The 23,889-nt window shown below is 54.7% G+C and overlaps 2 protein-coding genes and 1 pseudogene across 2 annotated transcripts in view; all 3 read right to left on the reverse strand.

Annotated features, from left to right (window-relative positions):
• The window catches only part of LOC122689847 (melanoma-associated antigen 10-like), a 596,047-nt gene that overhangs the window by 373,444 nt on the left and 198,714 nt on the right, over nucleotides 1–23,889 (reverse strand). The window lies entirely within an intron of this gene.
• Nucleotides 1–23,889, reverse strand: part of LOC122689845 — a 587,451-nt pseudogene that overhangs the window by 312,042 nt on the left and 251,520 nt on the right.
• On the reverse strand, nucleotides 8,311–9,219 carry LOC122689852 (melanoma-associated antigen 8-like). Its single transcript, XM_043896630.1, has one exon. The coding sequence runs from the start codon at nucleotides 9,217–9,219 to the stop codon at nucleotides 8,455–8,457; it is 765 nt and encodes a 254-aa protein (XP_043752565.1). The 3' UTR covers nucleotides 8,311–8,454.

Raw genomic sequence — 23,889 nt, forward strand, 5'->3', positions numbered from 1 at the left:
AGTAGGAGGCCAAGTGGGATGCGGACTCCCCCACCTCAGCCTCCAAGAGCGGCACCTCGATAGGGCCCTGGGCCTCGCCTGGGTCCTGAAGGTCTTCCTCGGGTTTGCTGAGCTCACTCATCTCAACCACGAGCACAATGCCTGAGGTGAAACAAGACACGGAAGTGAGGCAGAGGTACAGATGGGGACCAAGGGCCTCTGGGAGAGAGGAGGTGTGAGCAACCTGGGCTAAGAAATGCATCCTGGATGGTACGACACAGGCCACTTACAGCTCTCCCCTTGAGGGGTTCTCTCCGACCTCACAGGAGAGCTCCTCCTGGGAGGCCAGTCCCCTGGCTACCCGAAGGAGGAAGGAAGGTGGCTCCCCAGGGTGTGGTCAGTACAGCCTGAGATTTCCGGGTCCAAAACAGTGTGAGGAATTGGGGCCTTCTGGGCCCCCGCTATGTTCTGGGATAGGGAGCCTCTGGTTCACTTCAGGTCACCCTCTCACCTTGACTCCTGATACTGCCTGTCTGAACTCAGGACACAGGCTTCAGACCTCTGCCTTCGCCTCCCGGTTCCTGGAGCTCCTGTGAGAGAAATGGAGGTGACATCTAAGGGCTATACTGTGGCACAGCCCTGGGCCTTCTGTGCTGCTAGGTGGGGACGCACACTCGGATTACACCCAGTTGTGTTGTGGGTACCTTGTAATGCTCACCTTTCCCCTGGCATGACCTGGACGGTCCCCTTTGGAGGAGTAGAAGGAAACTCAAAACAAGACACAAGCCTGAACAGAAAGCACTGAGGGGCCCCACATGCGGCCGCACCTGTCCAGGGCCTGGCGCGGGTCCTAGGCTGGGGAGATGCTCGGTCCTCAGCTCCTCCTCACGTCCTGCCTGGCCTCCAAGCACTCGCCACAGGGGCGGGGGTTTGCTCAGTCCAACCTTGGGGTTGGGGAGTCCAGCCTCTGCCAACCTGAAGCCTCCACCTCTGCCCGTAAAACCTCACCTCCCGAGTTCCCTAAGCCAGCGGTCAAGAAACTGCTCACCCTGCTCACCCCACTCTGGGCCCTCCAAGACCCTCTTGCAAGGGCCAAGATCCCTCCAGCTTGGCGTCGAACCGCCTCAATTCTTCCTCGCATGGAGCCTGGACTCCAGGCAGGACTCGCGTTTGTCGCCTCTGCCATTTTGACACCCCGCCGCTTTCCCAAGGCCTCCAGTCCCTCTGAGACCCGCATGTGAGGAAGTCAGACAGACCTACTGTGCTCTTCTCACCCCAAGGGCTCCCAGGGACGACTACAGGGATGGGGATCTGTGGGGTTCCATCAGTCCTCACTCAGGGTGCCCGCAGTCCTCCTTCAGGAACCTCACCTTGCCTCCGCGCACGACCTGGATTCTCGCCTCTCCGCAACTGAAGCCCCGCCCCTTATAGCAGGACCCCAGTCTCTTGAAGACCCGGATGTCAGGAAGACAGCTCATGCCTGTGGCACTCATCCTGCCCCCACGGTTGCCCTGGACTGCCAACAGAGATTCGCTTCTCTGAGGTCCCCTCTGATTACGGGTTCAGGGTCCTCTAGTCCCTCTTCAGGGTCCTCAAGGTCTTCAACCCTGCAGGACCTGGGAATCGGGCCCCCAAGGCCCCGCCCCATATGTGACGTCCCCACTCAGAGACCCGGATGTCAGGAAGTGAGACCATGCACTTCGGGCTCATCGTATCCCAGTTCGGCCAAGGACCAACAGCAGCTCCAGGCTTTTCTGAGGTCTCCTCTGATTTGGGTCCAGGGTCCACTCAGTCGTCCGTCAGTGTCCTCAAATTGAAACCCTGGAGGAGCTGGGGATCTTCCCTCTGCTCACCTGAGGCTACACCCCCTTTCCCAGGTCCCCAGTTTCTCTGAGACCCAGATGTCAGGAAATGCAGCATGTGCTCATCCACCCTCTGTGAGCCCTGAGACTTGATGTGAGGGTCCCGCCTCTGGTCAACACAAGGGGCATCCCCAGAATGCCAGGGCTCTAGATGAGATTCCTTAGGAAGGATTAAGGAACCCCACAGATTCCTGACCCTACTGTCAGCCCTGGGCCACCCTGGTGGTGGGATGAGCGCTTGGCAGCCTTTTCTGACTTCCGCATCTGTATCTCAGAAACATTAGGCAATTGTTAGAAGCGTCAGGGCGTCAGATGGGCAGTGAGAAAGATCTTCTTTCTTTTGAGAGTCAAGGTGAGGACACTGAGGAAGGACAGAGGGGACCCTGGACCCCAGAGCAGAGTGGGCTCTGGGAGGACATTGGGTGGATGAACGTATGCTGGATTTCCTGACTGGGTCTCAGAGAGACTGGGGACCTGGGATAGGGGGCTGACTTCCTAATATCCAGATTTCAGCCTGGTGTCCTAGTATAGAGAGATGACTTACTGACATCCGCATATCAGAAAGACTGGGCTCCTGGTATGAGGTTTGGGGCGTTAGTAGGGGAAAGGAGAGAATCTGAAGTCGTACCTGGAGATAAGTTGAGGTCTCTGAGGGAAGGCTGAAGGGACCCCAAGTGAAAACTCTAGGGATCCCAAGATAAGAGGGATGGAACCCCACAGATCCCTGCCGCTGCCATCGGCCCTGGGAGCCCTCGGGGTGAGAAGAACACACTAGGTCTGTCCTGAGTTCCTGACATCCAGCTCTGTGAGGCTGGGGACTTGGTGTGAGGAGCAGGGACTATGGTGGCGAGAGGACAGAGACTAGGTCCTCCTGGAAATCAAGGTGAGGACCCTGAGGGAGGACTGAGAATAGCCAGATCTCAGAACAGAGGGAACCCTGGTAGTCCCTGGGCAGGGTAACCTCGTGCCGCATTGCCTGATAACCCTGGCAGAGAGACTGGGGACCTCTTGAAAGCAGGGGAAACTCCAAATGGCGGATGGGACACTTGCAGGTCTTGTGTGGAGTCTAGACCCCATGCAAGGCAGGACTAAGGCAGTTAGACCCCAACAGGGAGGGATCTTGGCCCTTGCAAGGGGGTCTTGGAGGGTGCAGAGTGGGGTGAGCAGTTTCTTGAACTCTGGCTTAGGGACCTCGCGAGGTGAGGTATTTCAGGAACAGCCGAAGGCTTCCGGTTGGCAGAGGCTGGACTCCTCAACCGCAATGGAGGACTGAGCAGACCCCCGCCCCTGTGGTCAGTGCTGGGAGGGAAGGCAGGACATGAGGAGGAGCTGAGGACCGAACACCTCCCTGGCCTAGGCCCCACAGGAGACCTTGGGCAGGTGCGGCCGCATGTGGGGCCCCTCAGCGCTTTCTTTCCAGTCTCGGGTCTTGTTCTGCGTTTCCCTCCAGGCCCCCAGAGGGGAGGGACCAGGTTGTGCCAGGGGAAATGTAAGCACTAAAGGGGAGCTCTGAAGGGACCTCTCACCACACAACTGAGGGACCCTCACAGTGTGCACCCCTTGTACTGTCAGAGAATGCTAAGGGCTGTGCCACGGGATACCACTGACGTGCCCCTCCACTTCTCACAGGAGCTGTAGGAAGCAGTAGGCGAAGGCAGACATCTGAGGCCCGTGTCCTGAGGTCAGTGAACAGAGGAGGTCCAGGCAATTCCAGGAGTCAAGGTGATGAGGGTGCCCTGAGTGGACACCAAGTGCTGCCCATCCCAGAACAGAGGGGACCCCACAAGAGCCTAATCCCCTTACCTTGTCAGTCCCAGAAATCTCGGGCTGTGCTGACCACACCCTGGGGAGCCACCTCACTTCCTTCTTCAGGTAGCCAGGGGACTGGCCACTCCAGAGGCATGTCCCTGTGTGGTCTGAGAGCACGTTTCAAGAGGAGACCTGCAAGTGGCCTGTGGCCAACCAGGGTGCGGTTCTCAGGTGAGGCCATTCACAGCCCGTCTATCCACCATCCAGGCCCATGGTCCTCATCTGTCCCATTTGCCCCCATGCCTCACTCCTGCCTCACTCTGTAGTTTGATCCCAGGCATCACGCTCATGGTCAAGATGACTGAGCTGAGCAAGCTCGAGGAAGACCTTCAGGACCCAGGTGAGGCCAGGGTCCTGTGGAAGTGCAGCTCTCTGGGGCTGAGCGGGGGAGGCTGTATCACCCTCAGCCTCCTCCCCCACAGTCTCCTGCTCCACCCTTGTGGAGGCCTTGCCCCATGAAGCTCTGAATGAGATAGTGGCTAACTTGATGAACTTCTTGCTCCTGTAGTATCTGGCCAAACATCTGACATCCCAGGCGGAAATGCTGAAGAAGGTCCTCAGGAATAACCAGGAGCATGTCCTAGTGGTCTTCAGTCAAGCTGCAGAGTGCCTACAGGTTGTCGTTGGCCTGGAGGTAAAGCAGTTGGACCCCAGGGAGCACATCTACATCATGGTCCCTACCCTGGGCCTCACCTGCAATGTGATGCTGAGCAGTGGGCAGACCCTGCCCATGGCTGGCATCCTGGTGCTGCTCCTCAACCTGATCATGCAGAGTGAAGACCTGACCCCTGAGGAAGCAGTCTTGGGAGTACTCAGCAGGACGGGGGTGTGTGTTGGGAGTGAGCCCTGTCTCTTTGGGGAGCTCAGGGAGCTGCTGACCCAAGTGTGGCTGCGGGAGGGATACCTGGAATACCAGCAGGTGCCTGACAGCCACCCTGCTCGCTATGAGTTCCTGTGGGGCGCCCTGGCCTATGTGGAGACCAGCAAGTGGCAAGTCACGGTGTCTGTGCTCAGGGTCTAACAGAGGGCTTTGAGGGCCTCCCCACTCCTGTCTGCAGAGGCTGCGAGGGAGGAGGAATAGGGGGCCTGAGCCAGAGCAGCAGCCAGGGTAATCCTTCCCTCTGTGATTGAAGAGGGAGTAGTCACCTTCTCAGAAGTGAGGGCCCGGGCCAGTTGGGGGAACCAGTGCACAGCATCTGTGGGCTCCTGTTCTCTACAATGACATGGAGATTCATCTGTTTTCCTTAGAAAATCTTCAAGCTTTGACTGTTTTTGCAAAAGGCTAAATAAAGTTCAGTGTCTTAGCTTGGAGAATGAGGTTGATCAATATGTGTTTGTGCTTACACAGTTCAAGAACAAGAGTTTTGCTGTTTTGTGAGAGATTGGAAACTCTTCCATTTTGTTTCGTGACCCTGAATGGGACACAGTGGAAATGGAATTAGATCCGTTTCGGAAATGTGAGCTTGTGGTGGAGTGGTGGAGTCGCTCAGTCCTGTCCGACTCTTCGCGACCCCATGGACTGTGGCCAACAAGGCTCCTCAGTCCATGGGATTTTCCAGGCAAGAGTACTTGGGTAGGCTGTCATTTCTTTCTCCAGGGGATCATCATGACCCAGGGATGGAACACGGGTCTCCCAATGTAGACAGACTCTTTACCGTCTGAGCCACCAGGGAAGCACTAATATTGATGCGGCAAGAATTATGCGATAAAAGTAATTGCAATGAATTCATCCATCTGTCCTTCTTGTGTGTCATTCTCAAAAACTAAATTATCTTTATTTGGGTTTGTCTGGGTTATTTAAGGAAGCAGCTGGCAATAAATCTGAGGCCCCTGTTCACTAGCTCATATATTCTGAAGACCTTTACAGAGTATCTTCTCCAGGAAAGGCGGTGTTAGGAGTGGGGACACTAGGAGAAGCAGGACACCCCCGCACCTAGAGCAAAGTTCTAGGAGCCGCAGTCACACAAGGAAGGTGGAGAGACCTCCCCTAGTCGCACTGAACAAGGCAACACGAGGTAGGGCGGTGGAGCTCCAGGAGGAGCACTCGAGTTTCAGTGCCTGAGCCAAGGTGGTTTGGGGCTTTAGGACCCTGGGTTCCTTCTGTGGGAGGTGGTCGAGGTGAGGCAGGCTGGTAGCAGCCCTCAGACTTGCAGACAGTGTTTCTTCGCGGAGATGGCAAATTCTGAAATGGATCATGGCTGTAAGGTGGCCTTTTGCATCTCGGACAAAGCCCAGACAGATCTCTTTCTGGGGCAGGAAGGAAGGGGTCCTGACTCTTGTCGCATTGCTGTTGATCACAGGGGCAAAGGAGGTGTTTTCTACCCCACATCTGCTAGGAATCCTGCAGAACTTTGGTCGCAATCCCTTGAAGTGGTGCCCAAGAAATGCATGGAACTACCCTTTCTTTCCTGGTCCCGGAGATCCAGAACCCACGGTCTTAAATAGCTTTCTATTATCTTGATTGTAATTGGCCATTGTAATCAAGGACTTGACCTTAGTTGGGGCTGCAAGAAAGGAAAGTACTGTTTTGGATGGAAGACCAGCTAGGGCAGAGGCAAAGAGTGGCTCTTGCTTCTATTTCCTGGAGCAGCTTGGGTCCTGTTGGAACACTCCTTCATACCCAAATTTAACAGGTTTTCTATGGAAATGGGGCTTGCCCAGGAGCTCAAATGATGAAGATTCCGCTTACACTGTGGGAGACATGGGATCGATTCATGGGTCAGGGAGATCACCTGAAGAAGGGCATGGCAACCCACTCCAGTATTCTTGCCTGGAGAATTCCATGGACAGAGGGGATCGGAAGACTACAGTCCATGGAGTGGCAAACAGTCCGACACGACTGAGCTACTAACATTATGGTCCACTATGGTCTAAGTAGCAAAGTTTCTTAGTTTTATTTGTGAAACATCCTATTTGGCTGATTAGGTATCCCACATCCTATTGAGGTGCACATTCTCAGACAAGCCCTGGACCACAAAGTAGCCGACCCCTTCCTACAGTGGAGAGTGGAGGACACTCTTGGGGCAACACTGTGACAGATTCCTGTCCCGACATCACAGAGGCCATGACCGCCAGGCCCTGGCAGCTGCATCCCATCCCTCAGGCGAATAGTGCAGCCCAACACGTGGGCTCCTCAAACCGGCTGGCTTCACAGGAGAAGAACTGAGGCCACGGGGCTTTTCCAAGCATCCACTGACTATCTGGCAGCTGCCATATATGTGACCAGAATCACATCACCTGTTCCCCTTTTTCTCTGGCACTCAGCATGGATAGCTGCCCCTTTAGCCCCCTGCACCCATCCACACCCCCACTGCAGTGACCTCACCACCTCCTTAGGCCCGGAAGTCGCTCCTGCCTTTTGCTGCCAGGCACAGCCTTAACCTGGGTCTCTGCTGCCTCCACACTTCTGAACCCACCCGAACCCAGGGATGCTGGCAGATGTTGCATCTTTACTGGCTAGTACTTATTTCTCATGCTCTTCGGATCTCAGACTCTGTCCCTCTCCCCTCTGGAAACTGTTTGGTTTTCAGGACACCTCAGAGAATTGGCAGCTTAATTAGAAATGGAATAGAAAACCACTCAGAATTGCTGTTCTGTGTTTTCCTCCTGGAGAATGTATATCAATTTCAGTGTCTGTGTGTGTTTCGGGGTGGAGAGCAGTGTCTCCAGCTGGGCACAGCTCACTCAAAGATCCCAGGATTCTAGTCACACAGCAGGTCCTGTCCACTTTTGCAGCTTCTCTTCACTCATTTCATCCAAATGAAATCTAGAGCATGCGCACAAGTGAAAATCATAAAGTCCAGATGACCAAAGAAACTGTTATTTCAATGTACTTGTTAATCAGCTTCCCAAGGCAGAGACAGGAGGGCTAGTACAGGGATTACTGGGCATATATCAAAGAGCAAGATTCACATTTCTCTAGGATTCCTAGCAGATGGTGGACAGAACACACCTATTTCATCCCTGTGGTCAACAGCTATGGGGCAAGAGCCTGGACCCCTTCCTGCCTGCCCTAGAAAGAGATCTCTCTGGGGTTTATCCAAGAAGCAAAAGGACACCTCACAGCAAAGATGCGTTTCAGAGATTCCCGTCACCCCCAAGACAGACCTCAGGTGACTGTGGCTCCTCGACCATTGCTGTAAGTGTGGGGGTGTCCTGCTACTCCTAGTGTCCCCACTGTTAACATGGCCTTTCACGGAGCAGAGAATCTGTACACGTCTTTGGAATAACTGAGCCAATGAGCAGGGCTCTCAGATTGTCTGCTACTTTCTTTAATAACCCAGGAAAATTCAATTAACTGAGATCATTTAGTTATTGTGAATGACAGACAAGAAGGCCATAAGCATGAATTGACTATGATTACTTTTATTATCTAACTCTTCTCCATACAATACTATTGCTACAGAAGTTCACATTTTCAAAACATTTCTAATTTCGATTCCATTGCATTCTGTTCAGGACCACAAAACAAAATGGAAGACTTTCCCATCTCTCTTACAAAAACTCTTGTTTTTGAACTGTGTAACATCAGATACACTCGGATCAATATCATTCACAAAGCTAAGATATTGAAGTTTCTTTAGCCTACTCTGAAACCAAACTTTGAAAAGTTTCTAAAGAAAACAGAGATGAATCCCCTCGTCATCATAGAGAACAGGAACCAAAAGATGCTACAAACTGGTTCCCCCAACTAGCCCGGGCCCTCACAGTTTAGAAAGCTGACTACCCCCTCTTTAACCACAGAGAGAAGGAACAACCTGGCTGCTGCTCTGTCTCAGGCCCCCTATCCCTCTTCCCTCGCATCTTATGCAGACAGGAATGGGAAGGTCCTCAAAGCCCTTTGGTTGACCCTGCGCATAAATGCCATGACTTGCCACTTGCTGGTCTCCACATAGGCCCGGGGACCCCACAGGAACTCATAGCAAACAGGGTGGCTGTCAGGCACCTGCTGGTACCGCAGGTATCCTTCCCGCACCCACACTTGGGTCAGAAGCTCCCTGAGCTCCCCAAAGACACACTGCTCACTCCCAACATACACCCCCATCCTTCTGAGTGCTCCCCAGACCGCCTCCTCAGGGGCCGGGTCTCCAAACCGCATGATCATGCTGAGGACCAGCACCAGGAAGCCGGCCTTGGGCAGGCCCACCCCATCGCTCAGCATCTCATCGCAAGTGAGGCCCAGGATGGGGACCAAGATGTAGATGTGCTCCGCTGGGTCCACCTCTTTCACGTCCACGCCAAAGACCAGCTGCAGGCACACTGAGACTTCCCTGAAGACCACCGGGAAGTGCTCCTGGTTATCCCTGAGGACCTTATTCAGCATTTCCGCCTGGGAGGTCAGCTCCTTGGCTCGATACTTGAGGAGCAGGAACTTCATCAGTTTACCTATCATCCTATCCAGAATTTCCTGGGGCAAGGCCTCCATAGGAGCAGAGGAGGATGCTGGGTAGTAGGAGGCCAAGTGGGATGCGGACTCCCCCACCTCAGCCTCCAAGAGCGGCACCTCGATAGGGCCCTGGGCCTCGCCTGGGTCCTGAAGGTCTTCCTCGGGTTTGCTGAGCTCACTCATCTCAACCACGAGCACAATGCCTGAGGTGAAACAAGACACGGAACTGAGGCAGAGGTACAGATGGGGACCAAGGGCCTCTGGGAGAGAGGAGGTGTGAGCAACCTGGGCTAAGAAATGCATCCTGGATGGTACGACACAGGCCACTTACAGCTCTCCCCTTGAGGGGTTCTCTCCGACCTCACAGGAGAGCTCCTCCTGGGAGGCCAGTCCCCTGGCTACCCGAAGGAGGAAGGAAGGTGGCTCCCCAGGGTGTGGTCAGTACAGCCTGAGATTTCCGGGTCCAAAACAGTGTGAGGAATTGGGGCCTTCTGGGCCCCCGCTATGTTCTGGGATAGGGAGCCTCTGGTTCACTTCAGGTCACCCTCTCACCTTGACTCCTGATACTGCCTGTCTGAACTCAGGACACAGGCTTCAGACCTCTGCCTTCGCCTCCCGGTTCCTGGAGCTCCTGTGAGAGACATGGAGGTGACATCTAAGGGCTATACTGTGGCACAGCCCTGGGCCTTCTGTGCTGCTAGGTGGGGACGGACACTCGGATTACACCCAGTTGTGTTGTGGGTACCTTGTAATGCTCACCTTTCCCCTGGCATGACCTGGACGGTCCCCTTTGGAGGAGTAGAAGGAAACACAAAACAAGACACAAGCCTGAACAGAAAGCACTGAGGGGCCCCACATGCGGCCGCACCTGTCCAGGGCCTGGCACGGGTCCTAGGCTGGGGAGATGCTCGGTCCTCAGCTCCTCCTCACGTCCTGCCTGGCCTCCAAGCACTCGCCACAGGGGCGGGGGTTTGCTCAGTCCAACCTTGGGGTTGGGGAGTCCAGCCTCTGCCAACCTGAAGCCTCCACCTCTGCCCGTAAAACCTCACCTCCCGAGTTCCCTAAGCCAGCGGTCAAGAAACTGCTCACCCTGCTCACCCCACTCTGGGCCCTCCAAGACCCTCTTGCAAGGGCCAAGATCCCTCCAGCTTGGCGTCGAACCGCCTCAATCCTTCCTCACATGGAGCCTGGACTCCAGGCAGGACTCGCTTTTGTCGCCTCTGCCATTTTGACACCCCGCCGCTTTCCCAAGGCCTCCAGTCCCTCTGAGACCCGCATGTGAGGAAGTCAGACAAACCTACTGTGCTCTTTTCACCCCAAGGGCTCCCAGGGACGACTACAGGGATGGGGATCTGTGGGGTTCCATCAGTCCTCACTCAGGGTGCCCGCAGTCCTCCTTCAGGAACCTCACCTTGCCTCCGCGCACGACCTGGATTCTCGCCTCTCCGCAACTGAAGCCCCGCCCCTTATAGCAGGACCCCAGTCTCTTGAAGACCCGGATGTCAGGAAGACAGCTCATGCCTGTGGCACTCATCCTGCCCCCACGGTTGCCCTGGACTGCCAACAGAGATTCGCTTCTCTGAGGTCCCCTCTGATTACGGGTTCAGGGTCCTCTAGTCCCTCTTCAGGGTCCTCAAGGTCTTCAACCCTGCAGGACCTGGGAATCGGGCCCCCGAGGCCCCGCCCCATATGTGAAGTCCCCACTCAGAGACCCGGATGTCAGGAAGTGAGACCATGCACTTCGGGCTCATCGTATCCCAGTTCGGCCAAGGACCAACAGCAGCTCCAGGCTTTTCTGAGGTCTCCTCTGATTTGGGTCCAGGGTCCACTCAGTCGTCCGTCAGTGTCCTCAAATTGAAACCCTGGAGGAGCTGGGGATCTTCCCTCTGCTCACCTGAGGCTACACCCCCTTTCCCAGGTCCCCAGTTTCTCTGAGACCCAGATGTCAGGAAATGCAGCATGTGCTCATCCACCCTCTGTGAGCCCTGAGACTTGATGTGAGGGTCCCGCCTCTGGTCAACACAAGGGGCATCCCCAGAATGCCAGGGCTCTAGATGAGATTCCTTAGGAAGGATTAAGGAACCCCACAGATTCCTGACCCTACTGTCAGCCCTGGGCCACCCTGGTGGTGGGATGAGCGCTTGGCAGCCTCTTCTGACTTCCGCATCTGTATCTCAGAAACATTAGGCAATTGTTAGAAGCGTCAGGGCGTCAGATGGGCAGTGAGAAAGATCTTCTTTCTTTTGAGAGTCAAGGTGAGGACACTGAGGAAGGACAGAGGGGACCCTGGACCCCAGAGCAGAGTGGGCTCTGGGAGGACATTGGGTGGATGAACGTATGCTGGATTTCCTGACTGGGTCTCAGAGAGACTGGGGACCTGGGATAGGGGGCTGACTTCCTAATATCCAGATTTCAGCCTGGTGTCCTAGTATAGAGAGATGACTTAGTGACATCCGCATATCAGAAAGACTGGGCTCCTGGTATGAGGTTTGGGGCGTTAGTAGGGGAAAGGAGAGAATCTGAAGTCGTACCTGGAGATAAGTTGAGGTCTCTGAGGGAAGGCTGAAGGGACCCCAAGTGAAAACTCTAGGGATCCCAAGATAAGAGGGATGGAACCCCACAGATCCCTGCCGCTGCCATCGGCCCTGGGAGCCCTCGGGGTGAGAAGAACACACTAGGTCTGTCCTGAGTTCCTGACATCCAGCTCTGTGAGGCTGGGGACTTGGTGTGAGGAGCAGGGACTATGGTGGGGAGAGGACAGAGACTAGGTCCTCCTGGAAATCAAGGTGAGGACCCTGAGGGAGGACTGAGAATAGCCAGATCTCAGAACAGAGGGAACCCTGGTAGTCCCTGGGCAGGGTAACCTTGTGCCGCATTGCCTGATAACCCTGGCAGAGAGACTGGGGACCTCTTGAAAGCAGGGGAAACTCCAAATGGCGGATGGGACACTTGCAGGTCTTGTGTGGAGTCTAGACCCCATGCAAGGCAGGACTAAGGCAGTTAGACCCCAACAGGGAGGGATCTTGGCCCTTGCAAGGGGGTCTTGGAGGGTGCAGAGTGGGGTGAGCAGTTTCTTGAACTCTGGCTTAGGGACCTCGGGAGATGAGGTATTTCAGGAACAGCCGAAGGCTTCCGGTTGGCAGAGGCTGGACTCCTCAACCGCAATGGAGGACTGAGCAGACCCCCGCCCCTGTGGTCAGTGCTGGGAGGGAAGGCAGGACATGAGGAGGAGCTGAGGACCGAACACCTCCCTGGCCTAGGCCCCACAGGAGACCTTGGGCAGGTGCGGCCGCATGTGGGGCCCCTCAGCGCTTTCTTTCCAGTCTCGGGTCTTGTTCTGCGTTTCCCTCCAGGCCCCCAGAGGGGAGGGACCAGGTTGTGCCAGGGGAAATGTAAGCACTAAAGGGGAGCTCTGAAGGGACCTCTCACCACACAACTGAGGGACCCTCACAGTGTGCACCCCTTGTACTGTCAGAGAATGCTAAGGGCTGTGCCACGGGATACCACTGACGTGCCCCTCCATTTCTCACAGGAGCTGTAGGAAGCAGTAGGCGAAGGCAGACATCTGAGGCCCGTGTCCTGAGGTCAGTGAACAGAGGAGGTCCAGGCAATTCCAGGAGTCAAGGTGATGAGGGTGCCCTGAGTGGACACCAAGTGCTGCCCATCCCAGAACAGAGGGGACCCCACAAGAGCCTAATCCCCTTACCTTGTCAGTCCCAGAAATCTCGGGCTGTGCTGACCACACCCTGGGGAGCCACCTCACTTCCTTCTTCAGGTAGCCAGGGGACTGGCCACTCCAGAGGCATGTCCCTGTGTGGTCTGAGAGCACTTTTCAAGAGGAGACCTGCAAGTGGCCTGTGGCCAACCAGGGTGCGGTTCTCAGGTGAGGCCATTCACAGCCCGTCTATCCACCATCCAGGCCCATGGTCCTCATCTGTCCCATTTGCCCCCATGCCTCACTCCTGCCTCACTCTGTAGTTTGATCCCAGGCATCACGCTCATGGTCAAGATGACTGAGCTGAGCAAGCTCGAGGAAGACCTTCAGGACCCAGGTGAGGCCAGGGTCCTGTGGAAGTGCAGCTCTCTGGGGCTGAGCGGGGGAGGCTGTATCACCCTCAGCCTCCTCCCCCACAGTCTCCTGCTCCACCCTTGTGGAGGCCTTGCCCCATGAAGCTCTGAATGAGATAGTGGCTAACTTGATGAAGTTCTTGCTCCTGTAGTATCTGGCCAAACATCTGACATCCCAGGCGGAAATGCTGAAGAAGGTCCTCAGGAATAACCAGGAGCATGTCCTAGTGGTCTTCAGTCAAGCTGCAGAGTGCCTACAGGTTGTCGTTGGCCTGGAGGTAAAGCAGTTGGACCCCAGGGAGCACATCTACATCATGGTCCCTACCCTGGGCCTCACCTGCAATGTGATGCTGAGCAGTGGGCAGACCCTGCCCATGGCTGGCATCCTGGTGCTGCTCCTCAACCTGATCATGCAGAGTGAAGACCTGACCCCTGAGGAAGCAGTCTTGGGAGTACTCAGCAGGACGGGGGTGTGTGTTGGGAGTGAGCCCTGTCTCTTTGGGGAGCTCAGGGAGCTGCTGACCCAAGTGTGGCTGCGGGAGGGATACCTGGAATACCAGCAGGTGCCTGACAGCCACCCTGCTCGCTATGAGTTCCTGTGGGGCGCCCTGGCCTATGTGGAGACCAGCAAGTGGCAAGTCACGGTGTCTGTGCTCAGGGTCTAACAGAGGGCTTTGAGGGCCTCCCCACTCCTGTCTGCAGAGGCTGCGAGGGAGGAGGAATAGGGGGCCTGAGCCAGAGCAGCAGCCAGGGTAATCCTTCCCTCTGTGATTGAAGAGGGAGTAGTCACCTTCTCAGAAGTGAGGGCCCGGGCCAGTTGGGGGAACCAGTGCACAGCATCTGTGGGCTCCTGTTCTCTACAATGACATGGAGATTCATCTGTTTTCCTTAGAAAATCTTCAAGCTTTGACTGTTTTTGCAAAAGGCTAAATAAAGTTCAGTGTCTTAGCTTGGAGAATGAGGTTGATCAATATGTGTTTGTGCTTACACAGTTCAAGAACAAGAGTTTTGCTGTTTTGTGAGAGATTGGAAACTCTTCCATTTTGTTTTGTGACCCTGAATGGGACACAGTGGAAATGGAATTAGATCCGTTTCGGAAATGTGAGCTTGTGGTGGAGTGGTGGAGTCGCTCAGTCCTGTCCGACTCTTCGCGACCCCATGGACTGTGGCCAACAAGGCTCCTCAGTCCATGGGATTTTCCAGGCAAGAGTACTTGGGTGGGCTGTCATTTCTTTCTCCAGGGGATCATCATGACCCAGGGATGGAACACGGGTCTCCCAATGTAGACAGACACTTTACCGTCTGAGCCACCAGGGAAGCACTAATATTGATGCGGCAAGAATTATGCGATAAAAGTAATTGCAATGAATTCATCCATCTGTCCTTCTTGTGTGTCATTCTCAAAAACTAAATTATCTTTATTTGGGTTTGTCTGGGTTATTTAAGGAAGCAGCTGGCAATAAATCTGAGGCCCCTGTTCACTAGCTCATATATTCTGAAGACCTTTACAGAGTATCTTCTCCAGGAAAGGCGGTGTTAGGAGTGGGGACACTAGAAGAAGCAGGACACCCCCGCACCTAGAGCAAAGTTCTAGGAGCCGCAGTCACACAAGGAAGGTGGAGAGACCTCCCCTAGTCGCACTGAACAAGGCAACACGAGGTAGGGCGGTGGAGCTCCAGGAGGAGCACTCGAGTTTCAGTGCCTGAGCCAAGGTGGTTTGGGGCTTTAGGACCCTGGGTTCCTTCTGTGGGAGGTGGTCGAGGTGAGGCAGGCTGGTAGCAGCCCTCAGACTTGCAGACAGTGTTTCTTCGCGGAGATGGCAAATTCTGAAATGGATCATGGCTGTAAGGTGGCCTTTTGCATCTCGGACAAAGCCCAGACAGATCTCTTTCTGGGGCAGGAAGGAAGGGGTCCTGACTCTTGTCGCATTGCTGTTGATCACAGGGGCAAAGGAGGTGTTTTCTACCCCACATCTGCTAGGAATCCTGCAGAACTTTGGTCGCAATCCCTTGAAGTGGTGCCCAAGAAATGCATGGAACTACCCTTTCTTTCCTGGTCCCGGAGATCCAGAACCCACGGTCTTAAATAGCTTTCTATTATCTTGATTGTAATTGGCCATTGTAATCAAGGACTTGACCTTAGTTGGGGCTGCAAGAAAGGAAAGTACTGTTTTGGATGGAAGACCAGCTAGGGCAGAGGCAAAGAGTGGCTCTTGCTTCTATTTCCTGGAGCAGCTTGGGTCCTGTTGGAACACTCCTTCATACCCAAATTTAACAGGTTTTCTATGGAAATGGGGCTTGCCCAGGAGCTCAAATGATGAAGATTCCGCTTACACTGTGGGAGACATGGGATCGATTCATGGGTCAGGGAGATCACCTGAAGAAGGGCATGGCAACCCACTCCAGTATTCTTGCCTGGAGAATTCCATGGACAGAGGGGATCGGAAGACTACAGTCCATGGAGTGGCAAACAGTCCGACACGACTGAGCTACTAACATTATGGTCCACTATGGTCTAAGTAGCAAAGTTTCTTAGTTTTATTTGTGAAACATCCTATTTGGCTGATTAGGTATCCCACATCCTATTGAGGTGCACATTCTCAGACAAGCCCTGGACCACAAAGTAGCCGACCCCTTCCTACAGTGGAGAGTGGAGGACACTCTTGGGGCAACACTGTGACAGATTCCTGTCCCGACATCACAGAGGCCATGACCGCCAGGCCCTGGCAGCTGCATCCCATCCCTCAGGCGAATAGTGCAGCCCAACACGTGGGCTCCTCAAACCGGCTGGCTTCACAGGAGAAGAACTGAGGCCACGGGGCTTTTCCAAGCATCCACTGACTATCTGGCAGCTGCCATATATGTGACCAGAATCACATCACCTGTTCCCCTTTTTCTCTGGCACTCAGCATGGATAGCTGCCCCTTTAGCCCCCTGCACCCATCCACACCCCCACTGCAGTGACCTCACCACCTCCTTAGGCCCGGAAGTCGCTCCTGCCTTTTGCTGCCAGGCACAGCCTTAACCTGGGTCTCTGCTGCCTCCACACTTCTGAACCCACCCGAACCCAGGGATGCTGGCAGATGTTGCATCTTTACTGGCTAGTACTTATTTCTCATGCTCTTCGGATCTCAGACTCTGTCCCTCTCCCCTCTGGAAACTGTTTGGTTTTCAGGACACCTCAGAGAATTGGCAGCTTAATTAGAAATGGAATAGAAAACCACTCAGAATTGCTGTTCTGTGTTTTCCTCCTGGAGAATGTATATCAATTTCAGTGTCTGTGTGTGTTTCGGGGTGGAGAGCAGTGTCTCCAGCTGGGCACAGCTCACTCAAAGATCCCAGGATTCTAGTCACACAGCAGGTCCTGTCCACTTTTGCAGCTTCTCTTCACTCATTTCATCCAAATGAAATCTAGAGCATGCGCACAAGTGAAAATCATAAAGTCCAGATGACCAAAGAAACTGTTATTTCAATGTACTTGTTAATCAGCTTCCCAAGGCAGAGACAGGAGGGCTAGTACAGGGATTACTGGGCATATATCAAAGAGCAAGATTCACATTTCTCTAGGATTCCTAGCAGATGGTGGACAGAACACACCTATTTCATCCCTGTGGTCAACAGCTATGGGGCAAGAGCCTGGACCCCTTCCTGCCTGCCCTAGAAAGAGATCTCTCTGGGGTTTATCCAAGAAGCAAAAGGACACCTCACAGCAATGATGCGTTTCAGAGATTCCCCTCACCCCCAACACAGACCTCAGGTGACTGTGGCTCCTCGACCATTGCTGTAAGTGTGGGGGTGTCCTGCTACTCCTAGTGTCCCCACTGTTAACATGGCCTTTCACGGAGCAGAGAATCTGTACACGTCTTTGGAATAACTGAGCCAATGAGCAGGGCTCTCAGATTGTCTGCTACTTTCTTTAATAACCCAGGAAAATTCAATTAACTGAGATCATTTAGTTATTGTGAATGACAGACAAGAAGGCCATAAGCATGAATTGACTATGATTACTTTTAGTATCTAACTCTTCTCCATACAATACTATTGCTACAGAAGTTCACATTTTCAAAACATTTCTAATTTCGATTCCATTGCATTCTGTTCAGGACCACAAAACAAAATGGAAGACTTTCCCATCTCTCTTACAAAAACTCTTGTTTTTGAACTGTGTAACATCAGATACACTCGGATCAATATCATTCACAAAGCTAAGATATTGAAGTTTCTTTAGCCTACTCTGAAACCAAACTTTGAAAAGTTTCTAAAGAAAACAGAGATGAATCCCCTCGTCATCATAGAGAACAGGAACCAAAAGATGCTACAAACTGGTTCCCCCAACTAGCCCGGGCCCTCACAGTTTAGAAAGCTGACTACCCCCTCTTTAACCACAGAGAGAAGGAACAACCTGGCTGCTGCTCTGTCTCAGGCCCCCTATCCCTCTTCCCTCGCATCTTATGCAGACAGGAATGGGAAGGTCCTCAAAGCCCTTTGGTTGACCCTGCGCATAAATGCCATGACTTGCCACTTGCTGGTCTCCACATAGGCCCGGGGACCCCACAGGAACTCATAGCAAACAGGGTGGCTGTCAGGCACCTGCTGGTACCGCAGGTATCCTTCCCGCACCCACACTTGGGTCAGAAGCTCCCTGAGCTCCCCAAAGACACACTGCTCACTCCCAACATACACCCCCATCCTTTTGAGTGCTCCCCAGACCGCCTCCTCAGGGGCCGGGTCTCCAAACCGCATGATCATGCTGAGGACCAGCACCAGGAAGCCGGCCTTGGGCAGGCCCACCCCATCGCTCAGCATCTCATCGCAAGTGAGGCCCAGGATGGGGACCAAGATGTAGATGTGCTCCGCTGGGTCCACCTCTTTCACGTCCACGCCAAAGACCAGCTGCAGGCACACTGAGACTTCCCTGAAGACCACCGGGAAGTGCTCCTGGTTATCCCTGAGGACCTTATTCAGCATTTCCGCCTGGGAGGTCAGCTCCTTGGCTCGATACTTGAAGAGCAGGAACTTCATCAGTTTACCTATCATCCTATCCAGAATTTCCTGGGGCAAGGCCTCCATAGGAGCAGAGGAGGATGCTGGGTAGTAGGAGGCCAAGTGGGATGCGGACTCCCCCCACCTCAGCCTCCAAGAGCGGCACCTCGATAGGGCCCTGGGCCTCGCCTGGGTCCTGAAGGTCTTCCTCGGGTTTGCTGAGCTCACTCATCTCAACCACGAGCACAATGCCTGAGGTGAAACAAGACACGGAACTGAGGCAGAGGTACAGATGGGGACCAAGGGCCTCTGGGAGAGAGGAGGTGTGAGCAACCTGGGCTAAGAAATGCATCCTGGATGGTACGACACAGGCCACTTACAGCTCTCCCCTTGAGGGGTTCTCTCCGACCTCACAGGAGAGCTCCTCCTGGGAGGCCAGTCCCCTGGCTACCCGAAGGAGGAAGGAAGGTGGCTCCCCAGGGTGTGGTCAGTACAGCCTGAGATTTCCGGGTCCAAAACAGTGTGAGGAATTGGGGCCTTCTGGGCCCCCGCTATGTTCTGGGATAGGGAGCCTCTGGTTCACTTCAGGTCACCCTCTCACCTTGACTCCTGATACTGCCTGTCTGAACTCAGGACACAGGCTTCAGACCTCTGCCTTCGCCTCCCGGTTCCTGGAGCTCCTGTGAGAGACATGGAGGTGACATCTAAGGGCTATACTGTGGCACAGCCCTGGGCCTTCTGTGCTGCTAGGTGGGGACGGACACTCGGATTACACCCAGTTGTGTTGTGGGTACCTTGTAATGCTCACCTTTCCCCTGGCATGACCTGGACGGTCCCCTTTGGAGGAGTAGAAGGAAACACAAAACAAGACACAAGCCTGAACAGAAAGCACTGAGGGGCCCCACATGCGGCCGCACCTGTCCAGGGCCTGGCGCGGGTCCTAGGCTGGGGAGATGCTCGGTCCTCAGCTCCTCCTCACGTCCTGCCTGGCCTCCAAGCACTCGCCACAGGGGCGGGGGTTTGCTCAGTCCAACCTTGGGGTTGGGGAGTCCAGCCTCTGCCAACCTGAAGCCTCCACCTCTGCCCGTAAAACCTCACCTCCCGAGTTCCCTAAGCCAGCGGTCAAGAAACTGCTCACCCTGCTCACCCCACTCTGGGCCCTCCAAGACCCTCTTGCAAGGGCCAAGATCCCTCCAGCTTGGCGTCGAACCGCCTCAATCCTTCCTCGCATGGAGCCTGGACTCCAGGCAGGACTCGCGTTTGTCGCCTCTGCCATTTTGACACCCCGCCGCTTTCCCAAGGCCTCCAGTCCCTCTGAGACCCGCATGTGAGGAAGTCAGACAGACCTACTGTGCTCTTCTCACCCCAAGGGCTCCCAGGGACGACTACAGGGATGGGGATCTGTGGGGTTCCATCAGTCCTCACTCAGGGTGCCCGCAGTCCTCCTTCAGGAACCTCACCTTGCCTCCGCGCACGACCTGGATTCTCGCCTCTCCGCAACTGAAGCCCCGCCCCTTATAGCAGGACCCCAGTCTCTTGAAGACCCGGATGTCAGGAAGACAGCTCATGCCTGTGGCACTCATCCTGCCCCCACGGTTGCCCTGGACTGCCAACAGAGATTCGCTTCTCTGAGGTCCCCTCTGATTACGGGTTCAGGGTCCTCTAGTCCCTCTTCAGGGTCCTCAAGGTCTTCAACCCTGCAGGACCTGGGAATCGGGCCCCCAAGGCCCCGCCCCATATGTGAAGTCCCCACTCAGAGACCCGGATGTCAGGAAGTGAGACCATGCACTTCGGGCTCATCGTATCCCAGTTCGGCCAAGGACCAACAGCAGCTCCAGGCTTTTCTGAGGTCTCCTCTGATTTGGGTCCAGGGTCCACTCAGTCGTCCGTCAGTGTCCTCAAATTGAAACCCTGGAGGAGCTGGGGATCTTCCCTCTGCTCACCTGAGGCTACACCCCCTTTCCCAGGTCCCCAGTTTCTCTGAGACCCAGATGTCAGGAAATGCAGCATGTGCTCATCCACCCTCTGTGAGCCCTGAGACTTGATGTGAGGGTCCCGCCTCTGGTCAACACAAGGGGCATCCCCAGAATGCCAGGGCTCTAGATGAGATTCCTTAGGAAGGATTAAGGAACCCCACAGATTCCTGACCCTACTGTCAGCCCTGGGCCACCCTGGTGGTGGGATGAGCGCTTGGCAGCCTCTTCTGACTTCCGCATCTGTATCTCAGAAACATTAGGCAATTGTTAGAAGCGTCAGGGCGTCAGATGGGCAGTGAGAAAGATCTTCTTTCTTTTGAGAGTCAAGGTGAGGACACTGAGGAAGGACAGAGGGGACCCTGGACCCCAGAGCAGAGTGGGCTCTGGGAGGACATTGGGGGGATGAACGTATGCTGGATTTCCTGACTGGGTCTCAGAGAGACTGGGGACCTGGGATAGGGGGCTGACTTCCTAATATCCAGATTTCAGCCTGGTGTCCTAGTATAGAGAGATGACTTAGTGACATCCGCATATCAGAAAGACTGGGCTCCTGGTATGAGGTTTGGGGCGTTAGTAGGGGAAAGGAGAGAATCTGAAGTCGTACCTGGAGATAAGTTGAGGTCTCTGAGGGAAGGCTGAAGGGACCCCAAGTGAAAACTCTAGGGATTCCAAGATAAGAGGGATGGAACCCCACAGATCCCTGCCGCTGCCATCGGCCCTGGGAGCCCTCGGGGTGAGAAGAACACACTAGGTCTGTCCTGAGTTCCTGACATCCAGCTCTGTGAGGCTGGGGACTTGGTGTGAGGAGCAGGGACTATGGTGGGGAGAGGACAGAGACTAGGTCCTCCTGGAAATCAAGGTGAGGACCCTGAGGGAGGACTGAGAATAGCCAGATCTCAGAACAGAGGGAACCCTGGTAGTCCCTGGGCAGGGTAACCTCGTGCCGCATTGCCTGATAACCCTGGCAGAGAGACTGGGGACCTCTTGAAAGCAGGGGAAACTCCAAATGGCGGATGGGACACTTGCAGGTCTTGTGTGGAGTCTAGACCCCATGCAAGGCAGGACTAAGGCAGTTAGACCCCAACAGGGAGGGATCTTGGCCCTTGCAAGGGGGTCTTGGAGGGTGCAGAGTGGGGTGAGCAGTTTCTTGAACTCTGGCTTAGGGACCTCGGGAGGTGAGGTATTTCAGGAACAGCCGAAGGCTTCCGGTTGGCAGAGGCTGGACTCCTCAACCGCAATGGAGGACTGAGCAGACCCCCGCCCCTGTGGTCAGTGCTGGGAGGGAAGGCAGGACATGAGGAGGAGCTGAGGACTGAACACCTCCCTGGCCTAGGCCCCACAGGAGACCTTGGGCAGGTGCGGCCGCATGTGGGGCCCCTCAGCGCTTTCTTTCCAGTCTCGGGTCTTGTTCTGCGTTTCCCTCCAGGCCCCCAGAGGGGAGGGACCAGGTTGTGCCAGGGGAAATGTAAGCACTAAAGGGGAGCTCTGAAGGGACCTCTCACCACACAACTGAGGGACCCTCACAGTGTGCACCCCTTGTACTGTCAGAGAATGCTAAGGGCTGTGCCACGGGATACCACTGACGTGCCCCTCCATTTCTCACAGGAGCTGTAGGAAGCAGTAGGCGAAGGCAGACATCTGAGGCCCGTGTCCTGAGGTCAGTGAACAGAGGAGGTCCAGGCAATTCCAGGAGTCAAGGTGATGAGGGTGCCCTGAGTGGACACCAAGTGCTGCCCATCCCAGAACAGAGGGGACCCCACAAGAGCCTAATCCCCTTACCTTGTCAGTCCCAGAAATCTCGGGCTGTGCTGACCACACCCTGGGGAGCCACCTCACTTCCTTCTTCAGGTAGCCAGGGGACTGGCCACTCCAGAGGCATGTCCCTGTGTGGTCTGAGAGCACTTTTCAAGAGGAGACCTGCAAGTGGCCTGTGGCCAACCAGGGTGCGGTTCTCAGGTGAGGCCATTCACAGCCCGTCTATCCACCATCCAGGCCCATGGTCCTCATCTGTCCCATTTGCCCCCATGCCTCACTCCTGCCTCACTCTGTAGTTTGATCCCAGGCATCACGCTCATGGTCAAGATGACTGAGCTGAGCAAGCTCGAGGAAGACCTTCAGGACCCAGGTGAGGCCAGGGTCCTGTGGAAGTGCAGCTCTCTGGGGCTGAGCGGGGGAGGCTGTATCACCCTCAGCCTCCTCCCCCACAGTCTCCTGCTCCACCCTTGTGGAGGCCTTGCCCCATGAAGCTCTGAATGAGATAGTGGCTAACTTGATGAACTTCTTGCTCCTGTAGTATCTGGCCAAACATCTGACATCCCAGGCGGAAATGCTGAAGAAGGTCCTCAGGAATAACCAGGAGCATGTCCTAGTGGTCTTCAGTCAAGCTGCAGAGTGCCTACAGGTTGTCGTTGGCCTGGAGGTAAAGCAGTTGGACCCCAGGGAGCACATCTACATCATGGTCCCTACCCTGGGCCTCACCTGCAATGTGATGCTGAGCAGTGGGCAGACCCTGCCCAAGGCTGGCATCCTGGTGCTGGTCCTCAACGTGATCATGCAGAGTGAAGACCTGACCCCTGAGGAAGCAGTCTTGGGAGTACTCAGCAGGACGGGGGTGTGTGTTGGGAGTGAGCCCTGTCTCTTTGGGGAGCTCAGGGAGCTGCTGACCCAAGTGTGGCTGCGGGAGGGATACCTGGAATACCAGCAGGTGCCTGACAGCCACCCTGCTCGCTATGAGTTCCTGTGGGGCGCCCTGGCCTATGTGGAGACCAGCAAGTGGCAAGTCACGGTGTCTGTGCTCAGGGTCTAACAGAGGGCTTTGAGGGCCTCCCCACTCCTGTCTGCAGAGGCTGCGAGGGAGGAGGAATAGGGGGCCTGAGCCAGAGCAGCAGCCAGGGTAATCCTTCCCTCTGTGATTGAAGAGGGAGTAGTCACCTTCTCAGAAGTGAGGGCCCGGGCCAGTTGGGGGAACCAGTGCACAGCATCTGTGGGCTCCTGTTCTCTACAATGACATGGAGATTCATCTGTTTTCCTTAGAAAATCTTCAAGCTTTGACTGTTTTTGCAAAAGGCTAAATAAAGTTCAGTGTCTTAGCTTGGAGAATGAGGTTGATCAATATGTGTTTGTGCTTACACAGTTCAAGAACAAGAGTTTTGCTGTTTTGTGAGAGATTGGAAACTCTTCCATTTTGTTTTGTGACCCTGAATGGGACACAGTGGAAATGGAATTAGATCCGTTTCGGAAATGTGAGCTTGTGGTGGAGTGGTGGAGTCGCTCAGTCCTGTCCGACTCTTCGCGACCCCATGGACTGTGGCCAACAAGGCTCCTCAGTCCATGGGATTTTCCAGGCAAGAGTACTTGGGTGGGCTGTCATTTCTTTCTCCAGGGGATCATCATGACCCAGGGATGGAACACGGGTCTCCCAATGTAGACAGACACTTTACCGTCTGAGCCACCAGGGAAGCACTAATATTGATGCGGCAAGAATTATGCGATAAAAGTAATTGCAATGAATTCATCCATCTGTCCTTCTTGTGTGTCATTCTCAAAAACTAAATTATCTTTATTTGGGTTTGTCTGGGTTATTTAAGGAAGCAGCTGGCAATAAATCTGAGGCCCCTGTTCACTAGCTCATATATTCTGAAGACCTTTACAGAGTATCTTCTCCAGGAAAGGCGGTGTTAGGAGTGGGGACACTAGGAGAAGCAGGACACCCCCGCACCTAGAGCAAAGTTCTAGGAGCCGCAGTCACACAAGGAAGGTGGAGAGACCTCCCCTAGTCGCACTGAACAAGGCAACACGAGGTAGGGCGGTGGAGCTCCAGGAGGAGC

Source organism: Cervus elaphus, chromosome X (assembly GCF_910594005.1).
Source record: "Cervus elaphus chromosome X, mCerEla1.1, whole genome shotgun sequence".
In the NCBI taxonomy this organism is placed as follows: Eukaryota; Metazoa; Chordata; class Mammalia; order Artiodactyla; family Cervidae; genus Cervus; species Cervus elaphus.

Coding starts and splice junctions, on each gene's coding strand:
- LOC122689852 (XM_043896630.1), bottom strand. CDS start 9,219: ATGAGTGAGCTCAGCAAACCCGAGGAAGACCTTCAGGACCCAGGCGAG.